Source organism: Acomys minous, assembly GCF_964271855.1.
Source record: "Acomys minous genome assembly, chromosome: 10".
In the NCBI taxonomy this organism is placed as follows: Eukaryota; Metazoa; Chordata; class Mammalia; order Rodentia; family Muridae; genus Acomys; species Acomys minous.
The window spans coordinates 74,846,854-74,862,872 of record NC_140491.1 but is presented as its reverse complement, the minus strand read 5'-3'; the positions used below and the strand labels follow the sequence as shown (position 1 = coordinate 74,862,872).

General features: G+C 40.7%; 1 protein-coding gene across 9 annotated transcripts in view; it reads right to left on the bottom strand.

The window, feature by feature from the left end:
• RABGAP1 (RAB GTPase activating protein 1) overlaps window positions 1-16,019 on the bottom strand; it is a 138,260-nt gene that overhangs the window by 24,429 nt on the left and 97,812 nt on the right. For all 9 annotated transcript variants that reach the window (XM_084798465.1, XM_084798458.1, XM_084798459.1 and 6 more), the window contains 3 exons: window positions 9,702-9,815; window positions 5,001-5,075; window positions 303-428 (listed from right to left, as the gene is read on the bottom strand). In XM_084798465.1, coding sequence (XP_084654591.1) covers window positions 303-428; window positions 5,001-5,075; window positions 9,702-9,815 — 315 coding nt within the window. The remainder of the gene's footprint in view (window positions 1-302; window positions 429-5,000; window positions 5,076-9,701; window positions 9,816-16,019) is intronic.

Sequence of the window (16,019 nt, the reverse complement as noted above, 5' to 3'; positions counted from 1 at the left end):
TTAGGAAAGCCAGTTTTTATTTCCAAGTTGTGATATGTTTTGGGAAACTGTTTCACTTTGGTAGGGGACTTCTAAACAGTACCCTTGTAGTCTTGGTGAACATTTCCTTCCTGAATTTGATATAGAAATGGGCCTAAGTAATTTGCTCTTTAGATGGTTTCTAAGGCAGTCTTAACCACAGCAGATTCCCAGCACTGCTGATCCCTGCATCCTCATCACATAGTGAGAAACAACAGGAATAAAAGCCATTGTTCCCCAGTCTATGTGCCACTACTCACTCAACGCAGTCTGAGCTCCTTTACCTGCATGAGGCGCTCCAACTGGTAGAACTTGCAATGTAGATCTTCAAAATTTTGCTTGAAAAGTTCCCTGAGACCATAGTCAAACATGATCTTGACCAGAACACTGAATGCCTGTTCTTCGGGCATCTATAACAGATGGACAATAGAGGGTGGGGGACAAAAACAATGACTTCAGTATTTTTAGCTTGTCCCTCCACTGTTTTATCAGGAAATGGCTCAGAAACCCAGTTCTCAGTTTTGCTTAATATTAATTGCATTAATCACGCAGGCAAGGAATGTTAAATGAGGCCTACACTGTGCTTACCACTGCTTCCTCCACAGCAAGAGTATAATGAGGAATTATTAACCAGTAGAAGGACTGATGAGCACACAGGACAGCAAAGTTTATACCTCCCAAACAGAGTCAAGAACAGGCCCCTAACCCAGGAGGTGATAGCCATGCCTTTAATCCCAGCACTCAGAAGGCAGAGGGAGGCAGATCTCTGGGGATTTGAGGCCAGCCAGGTTTACAGAGAGAGTTCCAGGTCAGGTAGGACTACAGAGAGAAGCCCTATCTTGAAAAACAAAACAAACAAAAACAGGAACAGGCCCCTCTAGGAGGACAGGATTAGAGGTGAGTACAAACTGGCTGGTACACACTGTGTTTCAGCTTCTGAAACCACAGGCCTTTATTCAATCATTTTTCCTTCCTTTGGCTATGTCATTCTGGCAAATTGTTTTATCTTCTATCATTGTAAAAAGAAAAAAAAAAGACAGTTTGTCAGAGTTAAGCACCTTCCCTTGGATCTTCCTTGATACTTAATCTTCTTTAGGTGCATAAATCTCACACAGAAGGAGAAATAGACTATACAGCAGTAGTGGCTGAAGAGAGGGAACAAGGTAGGAGAAAGAACGCAGAGAGATATGAGGGTGGAGATCAGACCTAGGAAGAGTGGGGGCAGGAGAATAGAAGGCGTGTAGAGAAAAGAGAGGCTCTGGGTGGAGGTCTTTCTGTGACAAGATGGAGACCTAAGTCAGGGAGGCCCGTGGAAGGAGATGAGGGGACTCTAGCAGACACTCCTAGTGGCAGAGTCCATAGAGACTGAAGAAGACATCCTCTAACTAGACAAGTCTCCTAGTACAGGGAGGAGAACACAAACCACTCACAAAAACTTCAACCCAAAGTTTACCCGGCCTAAAGATGTGCAGGGATAAAGATTAAGAGCAGAGATTGAGGGAAGGTCCAACCAATGCCTGGCCCAACCTGAGATCCACCCCAAGGGAGAGAGCCAACCCTTCATGCTATTAATGTTACTCTGCTATGCTTGCAGACAGGAACCTAGCATAGTTGTCTGCTGAGAGGCTCCACCCAGCAGTGGTTCAAAACAGATGCTGAGACCCAGAGCCAAACATTGGGCAAAGTATAGAGTCTAGTGGGAAAGTGGGGGCAAGGAGAAAAGGACCTGGAGGTGACAGGAGCGCCACAAGACCAATAGTGCCAACTAACCAGGGACCAGAGGGGCTTGCTGAGACTGAAGCACCAACCAAGGACCTTTCATGGACTGGATCTAGGCCCCCTACAAAGATATAGCCAATGGCCAGCTCAGGCTTCATGGGGGTCCTCTAGTAAGGGGAGCAGGGGCCGTCTCTGACATGGACTCTGTTGCCTGCCTTTTGATCACTTCTCCCTGGTGGGACTGCCTTGCCAGACCACAGGGGAGAAGAACACTCTCAGTTCTCATTCAGCTTGATGAGCTGGGGTGGATGGGAAGTGGGGCTCCTCTTTTCTAAGGAATAGAGGATGCGGGAAGGGGAGGCGGGAGGGTGGGACTGGGGGATGAGGAGGGATGTGGCCATGAGCAGGATGCAAAGTGAAATGAAAAAAAAAAAGTTTGTGGCGGTAGAGATAGCTCAGTGGTTAAGAACACTTACTACTTTTGCAGAGGACCTGGGTTTGGTCCCTACCACGATAGTGGCTCACAAACATCTGTAACTCTAGTCTCTGGGCATCTACTCTATTCTTCCAGGTTCTGTAAGCACCTACATGCATGTAATGCATATAAGCTCATGGAGGCACACACAAATACACATAAATTAAAAATATATCTTAAAAAGTAGCTTGTCTCAAAAACCAAAACAAAACAACAGCTTATTCTAGAAAAGTCATTCTACTTCTCAGGTCTATGTTGCTCCTCAAAGTAATAACAGAGCAGCAGCACACCACAGTAGCATTTCTGTCTGCAAATGTCCACTTAAGTGGTGGCGTACTCCTTTAATCCCAGCACTCGGGAGGCAGAGGGAGGCGGATTGCTGTGAGTTCAAGGCCAGCCTTGTCTACAAAGCGAGTCCAGGATAGACAAGGCTACACAGAGAAACCCTATCTCAAAAAACCAAAAAACAAAAACAAAAACAAAACCAAAAAACAAAAAACAAATCCCACCACCACCAACAACAACAAAAGAGTAAGTGCATCTTCCATGACTTTATGGACTAAAGAATATGGAGAGAGATCTAGGTTTCAAAACATTAGGAAAGCACTGGCAATCCTTAAGGCTTCACATGACTGCAGCAAGCTTCAGAGAAGTCGAGATCAGATGGGTGAGCTTTCATGGAACATGATGCTGGTGGGCAGAGCACAGGACCCATCGAGAAAAAAAAACAAAAACAAAAACAAAAACAAAAACAAAACAGGTGAAAGAGGAATACAGGACAAAGCATAGCAGATTCTTATTGGAAATGACAGGGTATTTGGGGCAAATGCTAGCTTTTCTGGTATCTTAACAACATGGAAGGTGGCTTCATTTTACTGTATGAGGGAAAAGTGGCTTAATTTTCGTGGCATTTCTGATGCTGGGTTGCTCATTTCCCTCCCCACAAAAAAACCAAAACCAACCAACCAAACAAACAAAAAACCAAACACTCAAACAAAACCAAGGCCGACATCAGGAGCTCAGAATCGAAGTGGAATTTGAGAAAGCCACTTTCAAGGAGTGATACTTAAATGGTGATAAGTGTTACTTGAGTGAAATTACAATAAACAAATAAATAGATGAAAACCACAGGCGTGCAAGGCTGAGATATAAAGTCTGGCTGAAACAACAGATCAGAAAGAAAAACCGAACTTGGCCTGCTTATCAATTCATAGTGTTAGCATACTCTAATTCCCCTCAAACTAGCTCTGTTGTTCTCTATAACTCCGCTGTGCTGGCTACACTCACCACCAATCTGAGTTCACAGTAGATAAGTGTTTTTCTTTTTACCTGTAAAGTCATCTTCACAAAACAGCTTACAATCCTCGCTTTCCTCTCTAGCTGTGTCTCTTTCTCCCCCACCCACTTCCCAATCCTGTCACACTGTCTCATTTAATTCCACACATTTGAAATTCTTCAGCTTCTACATACCGATGATCCCCTTTGAAAGCAATGTTCTACTATGTTTTCATGACTTTACAATATTTCCATAGCAACATTACAAGGAAAAAGGTTAAGTGATACTGAAAAGCAAGTACATGATTTTCAGGGTCCACTGCACTGTAATGGTTTGTCTGCCAAGAGGAGCCTTAATCTAAACAAGATCTCTGCTACGGTCTTGCACTGTCCATTGCATTTTATGTGTATGGACCCTTTAAAATCCCTAAAGGCATGTGTGTGCAGACATCTGCTTACAGATGGTGGTGTCACTAGCTTTGTACTGGGCTCACTTAATCAAATTAAGAATGTGACACATTTTATGAGACAATGTGCTTAAATTTAAAAAAGTCGATGGCTTGAAACAAACAAAGACAACAGGGTGGTTTAGATCAAAAGTGTAAGGACAGAAGACCAGCAGACACAATGTCTGACTTGCTGCTGGATCAATAAAGGAGTCACATACAGGCAGGGGCTACAGCTCACTGGCAAAACACTCATCTAGCATGCAGCATAACAGAATAACCAACAGCCAATAAACTGCACAGCGGCTGGGCGGGGCACTGAATGTGGACTGTGTGATCATACTACAGTTATAATGAAGAATGCTCTGATCCTTACAAGATACAGGCTCAAATGTTTGCTACTTTCTTTTAAAAAGAGAGTAAGTTGTTTTTGTGGAAATGAAAAATGAAGACAGCGCTGATGGTTTCTGTTGCTTTTCAGAGCTTTTGTCTTGTTTTTGTTTTTTCGAGACAGGTTTCTCTGTGTAGCCTGGGCTGTCCTGGACTCACTGTGTAGACCAGGCTACTCCTCAAACTCAGAGATCCTCCGGCCTCTGCCTTCTGAGTGCTGGGATTACAGGGGTGCACCACCATGCCCAGCTGTTCAGAGCTTTCTTTGTACTTTGCAATCACATTAGTCAATCATTGGGATTATTTGATGTGCTATTAGAATCTTTTTCAGAAGGTCTTTTATGTCTATGTCATAAAGTATTTTTACCTTAAAAAATGAATTTATGAATATAAGGATACTAAAGAAAGCTGTGCTCTCTTCCCCCCCCCCAAATGTCCCTAAGGGTTAAACAATACTGACGTCTATCTAATCTTCTGAAAAATAAAAAGGAAATCTAACCTTGTATTAGTTTTCAATTCTGCCATTTATCCTCATTAAGTTTCTTTTCACAGTGCCATTATATTAGAAGTTTGTAAATATACAAGTTAAATATTCTAAGAATCTTGCCAAGCACAACCATAAACTATGCTTAAGCCCAGCAGGAGTGTGAGGTGGTGACACAGACCCAACTACTTACGTGGAGAAGCAGCACAGCTGCGAGGAAGGACTGGCCCTGGCAGTAACCAATCTCTTCATCATACACAGAATATGCCTGCATAGGGAGGAAAAAAAAGTGCTGAAACGAATGACACATTCATGGGCCATACCTGCTCTCTCAGACTCTGACGGCAGGAACCAAGAGGATGCTTGCTACCCAAGCCTTGCCAAAACAGTTTGATGGCCTGAGAATGATGCTGATACATCTCTTCAATCCCAGTGTTGCCTTCAGAGTAAAAAAGCTCTGTCACCGTATTACCTCCTGTGGCCAAAGACAAAGTCTATCAGAAATAAACTGAGCACTAATCAGGTTCTAACAGGTGCTAGTTCTAAGCCCCCATAGCATTCCAGTTCAAGCAGAACCAACACCCCTCTTCTCTGTAACTCTGTGGTATGTGCTAAACATGCATAGGTATTATAGAATTTAATAGGCCACATTTTAAATGTCCATCTTCTCCTGGGTGCTAAAGTTCTGAGAGAAGGGATGCTATGTTAGTCACCTAGGCATTGATTAGATAATGCTACTCAATCATCTATCTAGATAAAAGGCTTCTGGTGAAGACAGTGAGATTCTGGTAAAAGTGATGGCTCTAAAATTCCTTGGCAGTAGGTGATTATTCCTATTGCCTAAGAACATTATGCTGGCTACAACACTGACACCCATGGCCCATTCTCTGCGGCTCTTAGCTGGGTTTTTTATGATTAGCAATAGTTTTTATGTAGCCTACGGTAAAAAGGGGGAATGTCCACAAACCAGTAATTTTCAACCTGTGGGGTGTGATCCCTTTGGGATGTCACATGTCAGACAGACATCCTGCTTATCACGTTATTTACATTATGATTCATAACAGCAGCAAAATTATACTTATGAAGTAGCAACAAAATAATTTTATGGTGGGGGCGTCACCACAGCATGAGGAACTCTATGACAGGGTTGTACCACCATAAAGTAATGATGCATGATCCTATGATTTCTATCCTCTGTATGACAGATTTATTTCTCTTGGTACTTCCTTTACTTTCCCACTTCTGTGTACCAAAGTTCCTATGTCCTAAAAAAGAAACTTAAAATTAGGTGTTTTGGAATTTGTCTTTTAGGCAAATGAGCAGTGTTTATCAGATGATAGGTTAATATATAAGCAGGTTTTATCATTAGCTTAGAGACACCATAACATTACAAACACATACAATCCTATCTTCATGAACTCGGATAGAATTCACTGCAGTTTTATTAGGCTTCCTGGCTCATCACAGCTTGTCTGATGAGAGGGTTACAGGGTGAGAAGACAAGATAAAAAAAGAGGGCTTTAGAAAGCACACCACTTTCCACCCCTTAAGTTAGGGCCAATACTGCTGAGAGTGTGTTGAAAACAGTCATGACTAATAACCAACATAGTTCTCTGGGAAGTGTTGGTAATGTCTTTACAGGTATTACCAACAGTTTATCAGTTACAGAGTCAGTGGCCTATTTGTTGGTTTTGCTGGATTGTGTGCACAATATTTGTACACACTGCTAATATCACAGGGTTGACTTACTATCCTCATTCAGCAAAGGGCTCAGCACAGTTTGAGCAACTTTATGTAGCAAGATGAAATATATGCATGGAATCTCTATAGGAAGAGAACAGTATGTTCCTATTCAGGCTGATGAGGGACCAAATGAACGGACACAGGTATTGAAAGTCCATGGTGTATGTTGGGAAACAGTTGGAATATAAAGTTCAAGGGTCTTTAATGAAGAAAGGGAGGAGAAGTCATTTCATGAGTTCATGATGGTTAGGGAGCATCTGTAATATGCTCAGCAGTGGGCCAGGTATGCTACTGTCCTTGAGAACATCACTCAGTGAGGGAATTCCGACAAATCAATCAAGCCATGTAAAAGTGAGAAAGTTCATCTGATGAAGCTTCAGCATAAAACATCACCAATGAACTAAGGGGTTTTTATTTCATTCTACTGTGTTATGGCTGAACTACTCAAGATTTCTGTGGAAACTGCACAGATGAGCTAATTTTGGGGTAAATAAGAAGTAAATTTGGGGTAACATGAAAGCAGGCTAGACCCCAGAGGCTGGGCTAGTAATTCAAAGTAGCTTTTATAATTGCCAGCAATGTGAGAGGGTAAGTAACTCGCAAGCAAGCACGGGATGAGTACAGCTCTAATCCCACATGCAGTGGTAGGAGTGACGACTCCAATCACGAGATGCAGCAACTGAGAAGAGGGTCCTGGTGGGTCCTGACGCTGCCAGCTGGATAGGAAGTTGCTACTGGAGGGCTGAGAGGGACAATTTTGGATCAAGATTTCTGAATTAAGAAAAGAGACTTCTGAATTTTATTTTGAAGTATTAAAGGACAGATGAAGCAATGTGGAAAGAGGCTAATATAAAATGAATACACAAATTTGTCATAATAATCAACTACTTAGTGTTTAAAAGCTTTCACAATAATTTTTGGTTTTTTAGTCAGGATTTCTCTGTGCAGCCCTGACTGTCCTGGAACTCAACTTTGTAGACAGGCTGACCTCAAACTCATAGAGATCAGCCTGCCTCTGCCTCCTGAGTGCTGGGATTAAAGGAGTGCACCACCATGCCCTGCTAATAAACATGTTCTTTAAATGAACTGGAAAGACCAACTTTGTTCTATGATTCTGACAGAGACTCTCTGGCACCTAGGAATTTAGACCTCAAGCTAATGCAGACTTGCGTACATCTGTCAGGTATTGAAAACTGCTAGTCTGAGAGTGAGGGGGACCTCAAGGGAGCTATGTAGATCTGGAGAACTGCCATGTGAGGCAAGTCTCTATGGTAGGGCAGGCAGAAAGAGAGAAAACAGTTGTTGGTGAAGCTGAGTGGTGGGAGAAATAACCAAGATGGGAAAGTCAGAGGGGCAGGGAGAGCAAGAGATGGGAACTAGACACAGGAGTGGGAGGCAGAGGCAGTGAACACACAGACGCTTTCTGAGAACACGGTAATAAGGTAAGTAAGGGTTGGAGTTGGAGGTAACATATGGAAAAAAACAACCAAGAAGCACTAAAGGACCTAAGAAAAGTACAACAGAATCACAGCTTTGAGTGTTTTGGAGAAATCAAAACCATAAACTCAAGAACAACTTCTCTAAAGTCAAACTGTCTGTAAAAGTTCAAACCACCTAATATATCACCAGAAAGCCTGTCCTACAACTAGCTTATAGCTTTCTCTTTTCAATTATGAGCACGAGTTCTTTATAAAAACATCTTGTGCCTTGCCTGGATACAAAAACTACTTAATTTTGAGAAGGAAAAGGTCAAAGACCAGTTCTGAAGTCAGGACAAAACTAAAAAGTTCTGCTCCCAAGCTCTTTTCAGCACGGTAGCTCTGATGTATGTTATTTATACTCTTTAAGGTATAAATTTCTATCTTTAAGATGAGAATACATCTATTTTAAAATAGATTACAACTAAATAGGCTATTACTTTTACAGTATTCAGATACAGGCCTTTTAACACAAATGAGTATTTACCATCACTTACTTATTAAGCTACAGGTGGTGCTACAAACTCAGCTGAATGTGCACTGGCACTCTCTAGCGTTGGGCCATATCCACAGAGCCTATGTTCAGCGCTTACAATATATATAAACACTGCATGGCTCTCGGGTGTTTTACAAACCAAATTTGAACTCTAACTATGTGCTCTGAAAGATCATGGAGACACTGAGATAAAGAGAGCTAATGGCCTTTGTCCTGTCAGGCTTCATATTCAGCTACACTGGCGTCAGCTTTATGTATCTCTTCCTGGTTTTCAAACTTGTTTTTTCATGTTTGCTCTCTGATAATCTCACGCATGTATATAACACATCCACGCCCTCATCTCCCTCTACACCCTCTACAGCAGCACGTGACACATCCCTCTCCTCCATTTATCTTTTTGGTTTTCTGACGCACTGACTTGAACTATGATTCTGTATCTCAAGGGTTTCCAGCTCTTCACTGGAGTCTGGTAGGCTCCCCAGTGGGGGCTTACTAGCGGTACATAACTGAAGAGGACTCCTCCAGAATCTTTCAATAGTCAACAGTTCAGAAAGGAAGAGTAGGGTCCCACGGGTTCTTGCCCCATCTACAATTGGCTGATGCCAGGGACAGTCCTGTGCAGGCCTTCATCCTATTTCTGTCTCTTACATTCTTTCTTATGTCCTATGTTCTATTTATTTGCTGAGAGTGACTTTCAGCACGACAGCATGGCCTACGTGAATGTGGGCGCTTACAGAGTCCACATGCACTGGGCTCCCTGGAGTCCATGAAGTGTGAGGTCTTCCAGAAGAGCAGTGCGTATGGTTACACCGAGTCATCTCTCCACTCTCACTACTTTCTCATTTTTGATGAATCTAAAATTGTGTTATCTTTGGCTTTCAGATTCTTTCTTTTGTTGCCTATTTTTCTTTTCTAATTTTGAACACCTGTAATCCCACGACTTGGGAACTGGAAGCAAGAGAACAAGAATTCAAGGTCAACCTCTGATACATAGAGAGACTGAAGAGAGCTTAGACAAACGAGGTCCTGTTTAAAAAAAAAAAAAAAAAAAAAAGAACTCAAAATCCCTCAAACAAACAAGCTCCCAAATTATATTTTATAGTTTGTCTTTTATATAATTTCAAAGAACCAGAACCATCACTCAAAACCAATACTTTCACATTTTATTATGAAATACCTTGCATATTTTATATAAGGAATCTTGTCCATCTCCTCCTGTATCCTTGAAGTAGTCATGAGCTGGAAATGTGCGGTTAATATCTCTGGTGATAGCACTGTCTTGGGGAGACTCCTGTGGACACAGAGGAAGAGGGACAGGGAGGATTAATAAGATAAATATCTATTTGGATGTGTATAAAAGGCCTCATTATTTACATACTTTATAAGTGCTATAAGGTCAAACACATATTCATGCCTGTACTCTTTTCAGGGACTAATCACTTTAAGTAAGGGTAACGAGGGTAGATAAGATGGAAGAGAAGTGCCATTTCATTGCACACACCTCATAATATACTCCTCACGCACTGCAAGCAAGTGAGGCTAGTGACCTTTCTACTGTACAAAGGAAAATGAGCAGCAAAACTTAGTTTTCCACAGATGAACAACATTCAAGTTTACCTCAAAGGTGGGGGCAACATTGTTCTGATAGAAACACTTAACGCTTAATCTACTCTCTGGCACAAAGCTCATGTGCCCATTCTCAAATGAAAAAGCTAAGCCCCTTAACCAGGGTTTCCTAAGGGCAAATACAGAATACAGAACAAGACCACCAAATTCACAGGGATCAAATGCCCAATGAGAGACCTCCCACTTCTTCTGCCAGAAGAGAAAAATGATCTCTGAATCAACAAAAGTAAACAGGTACCAATGATGCCAGAAATTATCCACGAGCTACACCAGCACTCTGCGGGTTTCCATCTATCTGCTGCCCCTTTACACTGACTATGGGACCAGACATGAAAACTCGCATGCTGCATTTCTGAAACTTACAAAAATGATAACAAACTGGAGTCCCATGGGAACCAATGGCGCTTAAAATATTTGGTCTTACAAAATATGCTGAAGAACTTGGAACTATTTGATTTGCCATAGGCCAAGCCATATGACAACCCCCGCCAGAAGCCCTAATGATGACAAGTTTAGTAAGTTCTTGCCAGAATAACAACATTACAAATTACATAAAGTTCTGCAAACAAATCCTTGCCCTCAATACTGTGACCAGAGAGAAAATTTGGGTAATGATTTTAAGTATACCTACCTGCTGCTGTCAACTCAAGTTTATAGATGTTCAGTCCCCAGAAACACTGTCAGACCCTGCTGTAACTTGTATGTCCTTTTGAATACTTGATCTTTCACATGCAATGAATGTTTAAAAAAATACTTGCTGTAGTTTACAAAAGTCAATTCTCCAAAAATCTGTATGTTTCTGTATATTCAAATGTAGTAGCAGTTTGAATTAAATAATAGTAAATAATTGTATTTTGACTCTTGTATTTTAAGCAACAAATAAGACAGTATAAGTAGCTCAGAAACTACATCATACACAATGACAGTTTAGGCTGGCTAAAATTAAAATACCAGTCATTGGTGAGGTAATGTAACAACTGGATCTCTCATAAACAGTTTGTGGATTAAAATGTAAGGAAATTATAGCACGTGGTATTTCCTTGCTCCCAGGTCAAAACTGTTTATTAGTTCAAATCACAGTGGTACTGCACTCTGTAATCTCTTTGGACATCTGTTTTTATACCTTACTGTGAGAACTGGATGACTGGGTAACTTCTCAGAATAAAAAGGTGCTGGGAACTAGAGGAAGTCCTTTGAATATGTACTCTTTGTAAACTCAAGTTGGAAAATAGATAGCTAAGAATGGCAGGAAGAAAAAGAAAGTACCCAAACAAAGAAAATGCAGTGGAAGGCTGCCATGAGAAACAATGAGGAGAGAGGATTGCATTTCCCAAGTAGTTTGTTGCCCAAATGAAAAGTTCTCAAGAATAACTCCAAATGTTATAAATGCCATAAAACTGTATGAAACACTTAATAAAACAAAAGCACCTCAGTCAAATACATTATTTATCCATGAGACAGGGTCTCACTATATAGCTCAAGCTGGCCTCAGTCTTCTGAGTGCTGAAGATTATAGGTATGTGTGTCACTGAACCTTGCACATGTCCTAGCTTTAAAATGTATTTCATGAACAAAATATATTTTACTAGTTGCATATCCTTGTTTTTGTTTTTGTTGTTGTTTTACGGTGTGTGTGTGAGTGTGTGTGTGTGTGTGTGTGTGTGTGTGTAAGTCAGTTCTTACTTTCTACATTGTTGAGACAGGGTCATTCATTTCTGCCACCACTGTGAACTTTGGCCTAGATCCTCTGAGAGCTATGTGCTGATTCTCCTGTCTCTATCTCCCTCCCAGCTCACCAGAGGAGTGCTAGGATTACAAATGATCACATCTCTAAAAGCAGATTCTGAAGGTCTAACTTAGGTTGTCAGGCTTGTGTGTCAAATGCTTTTTTCTGCTAAGTTATCTCCTCAGTCTGCAGCTCCTTTTAAAAAGTCAACTATAGCTTGTTAAAAATAAATTCTCTAAACTGGTGGGATAAAAGCCCAAAGAGAAAAATAAAATAAAATTTAAGTGGCACTGAAGACAGACAGCATCATTTCATGACTGCCCATGAGTCTTGCCATTTGTAGTTTTGCTGTGTATCTGCAAATAGGGTTGACCAGATGGCGTTATATCTCAGCAAGAGAGCACCCGCCTCACTGAGCATAAGCGAAGCCTGGGTGTAATCCTTATCACCAAAAATAATAGCTGAGGGATTCACTAAGAGAATAAAATACCAAGAAATGAAAAAGAAGATGTTATGGTATTTGGACAATACCAAAAAATCTAAAATATCTTAAGTTGTATTTCAATTGTATATATCATATCTAATAGCTTTTCTAATTTGATAGAGTTAAAAAATGATAAAGAAAAACTAAAACTTATAACATGTTTGTCTGCTAACATCTTAATACTATACAAATGTTAAGGGATGTATCACAAGATTCTTGGTAAAATAAAATCAAGTTATGAATAGTAATCATATGAGGTACATTTACTTTGATAAAAGTTGTCAGTGTTTATGAAAAGCAGGGGGAAAACCCTTAGGCTTTCCCCAACTAACACATGTTCTTTGTTGTTATAAACATCACTATCAAAAGCAATTTGGGGAGAAAAGAGTTACACATGCCAGTCACAGTCCGTCACTGAGAGAACAAGACAGGAACCTGGAAGCAGGAGCTGAAGCCGAGCCCATCAAGGAATACTGCTTGCTGGCTAGCTCCTACTTAGCCTGGTTTCCTATAGTGCCCATGACCAGTGGTCCAGGGGCAGCGTTGCCTGCAGGAGCCTGGGCCCTCTTATATCAATACTTTAACAATAAGAATCTGTCATGTAAGGGCAGTGAGAAAACAGCATAGTTAAGAAATGAACTTTTTTTTCATTAAATCACAATTATGGAATTGTTTTCAGGCCATAATTACAGTACCATCTCACTAAGTTATGGCTCCGGGACACACTGAGACTGTGGACTGAAGGGAGGAACAGAACATAGACAGCACCTGTTATAGAGCTTCCATGGTGGTGAGAACACTACTGAATGTCCTTGCTGAAACTGTCTTCTAAGAATTATAAGCATTTGCCACTCCATGGAAAGTCAACCAGTATCTATTGTCTTTTAGTTGTCAAAACAAGAATTCTAAAAATATATGTAAATAAGGGATTTATTTAATAACAATGAAAATCTAAAAAACAAAGCAAACACCTCCATTGTTGACATGAGCTTTCAGGAATTCAGCACACACATTATGCAGCTGTGCAAACGCATGCTTGCTGGCCCCTCCCTGGCCAGTGCTCCTGCTCTTCAAGTCCTTACTAGCCTTTAAACTAGAAACCATGGGATCTCTGCCCTAACGTGCTACTTTTCCATACCAACGCAAGAGAAGAGACTTTGGTAGAAATCAAACTTGTTGGACTTTGGTAGAAATCAAGTTTGTTGGTAGAGATTACTTTTCACATATAGTTAAAAGAACTGTTCTCAGAGGGGGCTGGGGGAAACCCATGATGACAATAAAACTGCCATCAATTTAAAGTTAACAGCAGAATTTAAAAGCCAAACCAAAGAGAGACAGGAAATTGATCTATACATATTCATACACACAAAACACTATAAAGGCACTCAGTAGTTAATGTTTAAAGTTTTCCTTTCAAAGCGCCATTATTTAAAACACAGAGCAGCCTGGAAACACAATTCTATGAACAGAGAACATACAGGTAACTGGAGGCAGTAAAATCCGGCCACAGTTGGGTGGATTCTAGAGTTATTTTACTTAGACTATGGTACAACAAGCAGGACTTAAAACTCTAGACTAGGCAGTTCTGGTTTTGGGTATGTAGCTCTTGTCCTTGTTTAGTTTTCCCAATCCTGGGGAGGCCTCCTAACTAAGTTAGACCCTGTGGTATTTATAACCATCTGATTATAAGCCTAGCCTATTTTCTTGGGTTTATAAGAAACACTGTGTGGAAGAAGAAAGTGGGAGGCCTACGACCTAGTACATCAGTGGTAACCCTTCCCACCAGATTTGAGAATGATGTTGTTGGCCTATTCCCAATCTTGGCAGAGAAGTCAAGAGACAAAATACGTACTTATGTATTTGGTATGTTTTTCTGTTTGGACTTATGCCTGGTCTGGGGAGGAAGTCTGTAATCAGACAGCAGTTCAGGAATCTATTGTATGCTACCAATATCATACTTTATTGTAATCAAACTAATTTATAAAGAAAAGAGAAACACTGACACTTAGGATATAAATGATAGAAGATTTTTTTCCTTTTAGACTATGAATTACAAACTCCATAGAGCTCAAGAACAAGTTAGTGCTGGTTAGATGTATGTTGTTTTAAACCAGTGTTTAAGGTAGAGATTTCTATTAAGAAAACCATTTCAGGTTTTCTATTATCACTGGATCATTTAGTAAGATCTTCTTGTTTTTTGGAGACAGGGTTTCTCTGTGTAGCCTTGGCTGTCCTCAAACTCACAGAGATCTGCTTGTCTATGCCTCTCAGAGTGCTGGGATTACAGGTATGCACCACAGCACCTGGCTGAGTTTTTCCTTTTAAGACAAAAAACTAGAGTAACTTCAAATGCCTCTGCTTCTTCACTCTTTTTATTTTTATTTTTAATATACATTGTTGTTTGCTTGCATGTGTATCTGTGTGAGGGTGTCAGATCCCCTGGAACTGGAGTTACAGACAGTTGTCAGCTGCCATGTGGGTGCTGGGAATTGACCTGGGGTCCTCTGGAAGAGCCGTCAGTGAGTGCTCTTAACTGCTGAGCCATCTTTCCAGCCCCCTGCCTCTTCACTCTTATCCCCAACATCCAATAAAACAAACAACTCTCCCCAAATATGGAAAACAAAAGACAAGCATGTAATGTGACCAGAGTCTTAATTGTAAAAACTAAACTCAGCAAGCCTATTCTAGAAAATCTGTGCAACATGCAGTCTTTACATGTAGTTAAAACTGCATCACTGGATGGGTATGTAAACATTATTCTGACACTATGGTTCTATCGACGGCAGACAATGTTAAGAGGAAAGTAGCTGATTTGAGAAAAGATGGCTCTGCATTTGATAAAATGGAGCGCTGTCACATTGTTTCAAACCAAATATGGCATTATAATGCCTTTCTAAAAATAAATCTAAGTAACTCCCATGTGACATGTAGCCCTTTAGCTATGTCCATTTCCTTTTAGGGCTCAAGTTTCCCACAGGAAAACTGGCCCATGTTTGGCAAAACTGCCTCAAATCATGTATAGAAAAAACATTATCAGTCTTTTCCTGCTTGGAAGTTCTTGATTCTCCTGCATAGTAACACATCTAGAGAGCCCAAGGAGCAGACACACTAAAAACTTTTGTTACTAACAAAAGTGAACAGGCAGAGAATCGTTCTGAGTGAAAAAGTGGTGGTGATAGTGAGAGTGGCAAGTTACAAGTTAAATTAGAAGGCACAAAAATCTGCAAAGTCCTAATCACAACAAGCGTTTCTGATAACTATAAAGACTTCTAAACACTTCTTTCAATTTCATTTCTATCACCAAGTAAACTGGACATCAAATAGGTACTCTCCTAGTAAAGTTAACAGCTTAGCTAACACAGCTAACATACTGTAGGATGTGTGTGCTTACACTTTTACAGAGTGTCACATGCTAAGAACAACATTCTGGGCCTGATATGGTGATACAGACCTTTATCTCCAGTACTCAGGAGTCAGAGGCATGTGGACGTTTATGAATTATAGGCTTGCACAGCCTATGCAGTGAGTTTCAGGTAAGCTAAGAGTTAGAGAATTATAAAGTGAGACCCCCATCTCAATCAATCAACCAACCATCACCAACAACAAAATAACTAAAAAAACTTGCTACCAAGCCTGATGCCAGTTCAATTCTTGGGGAC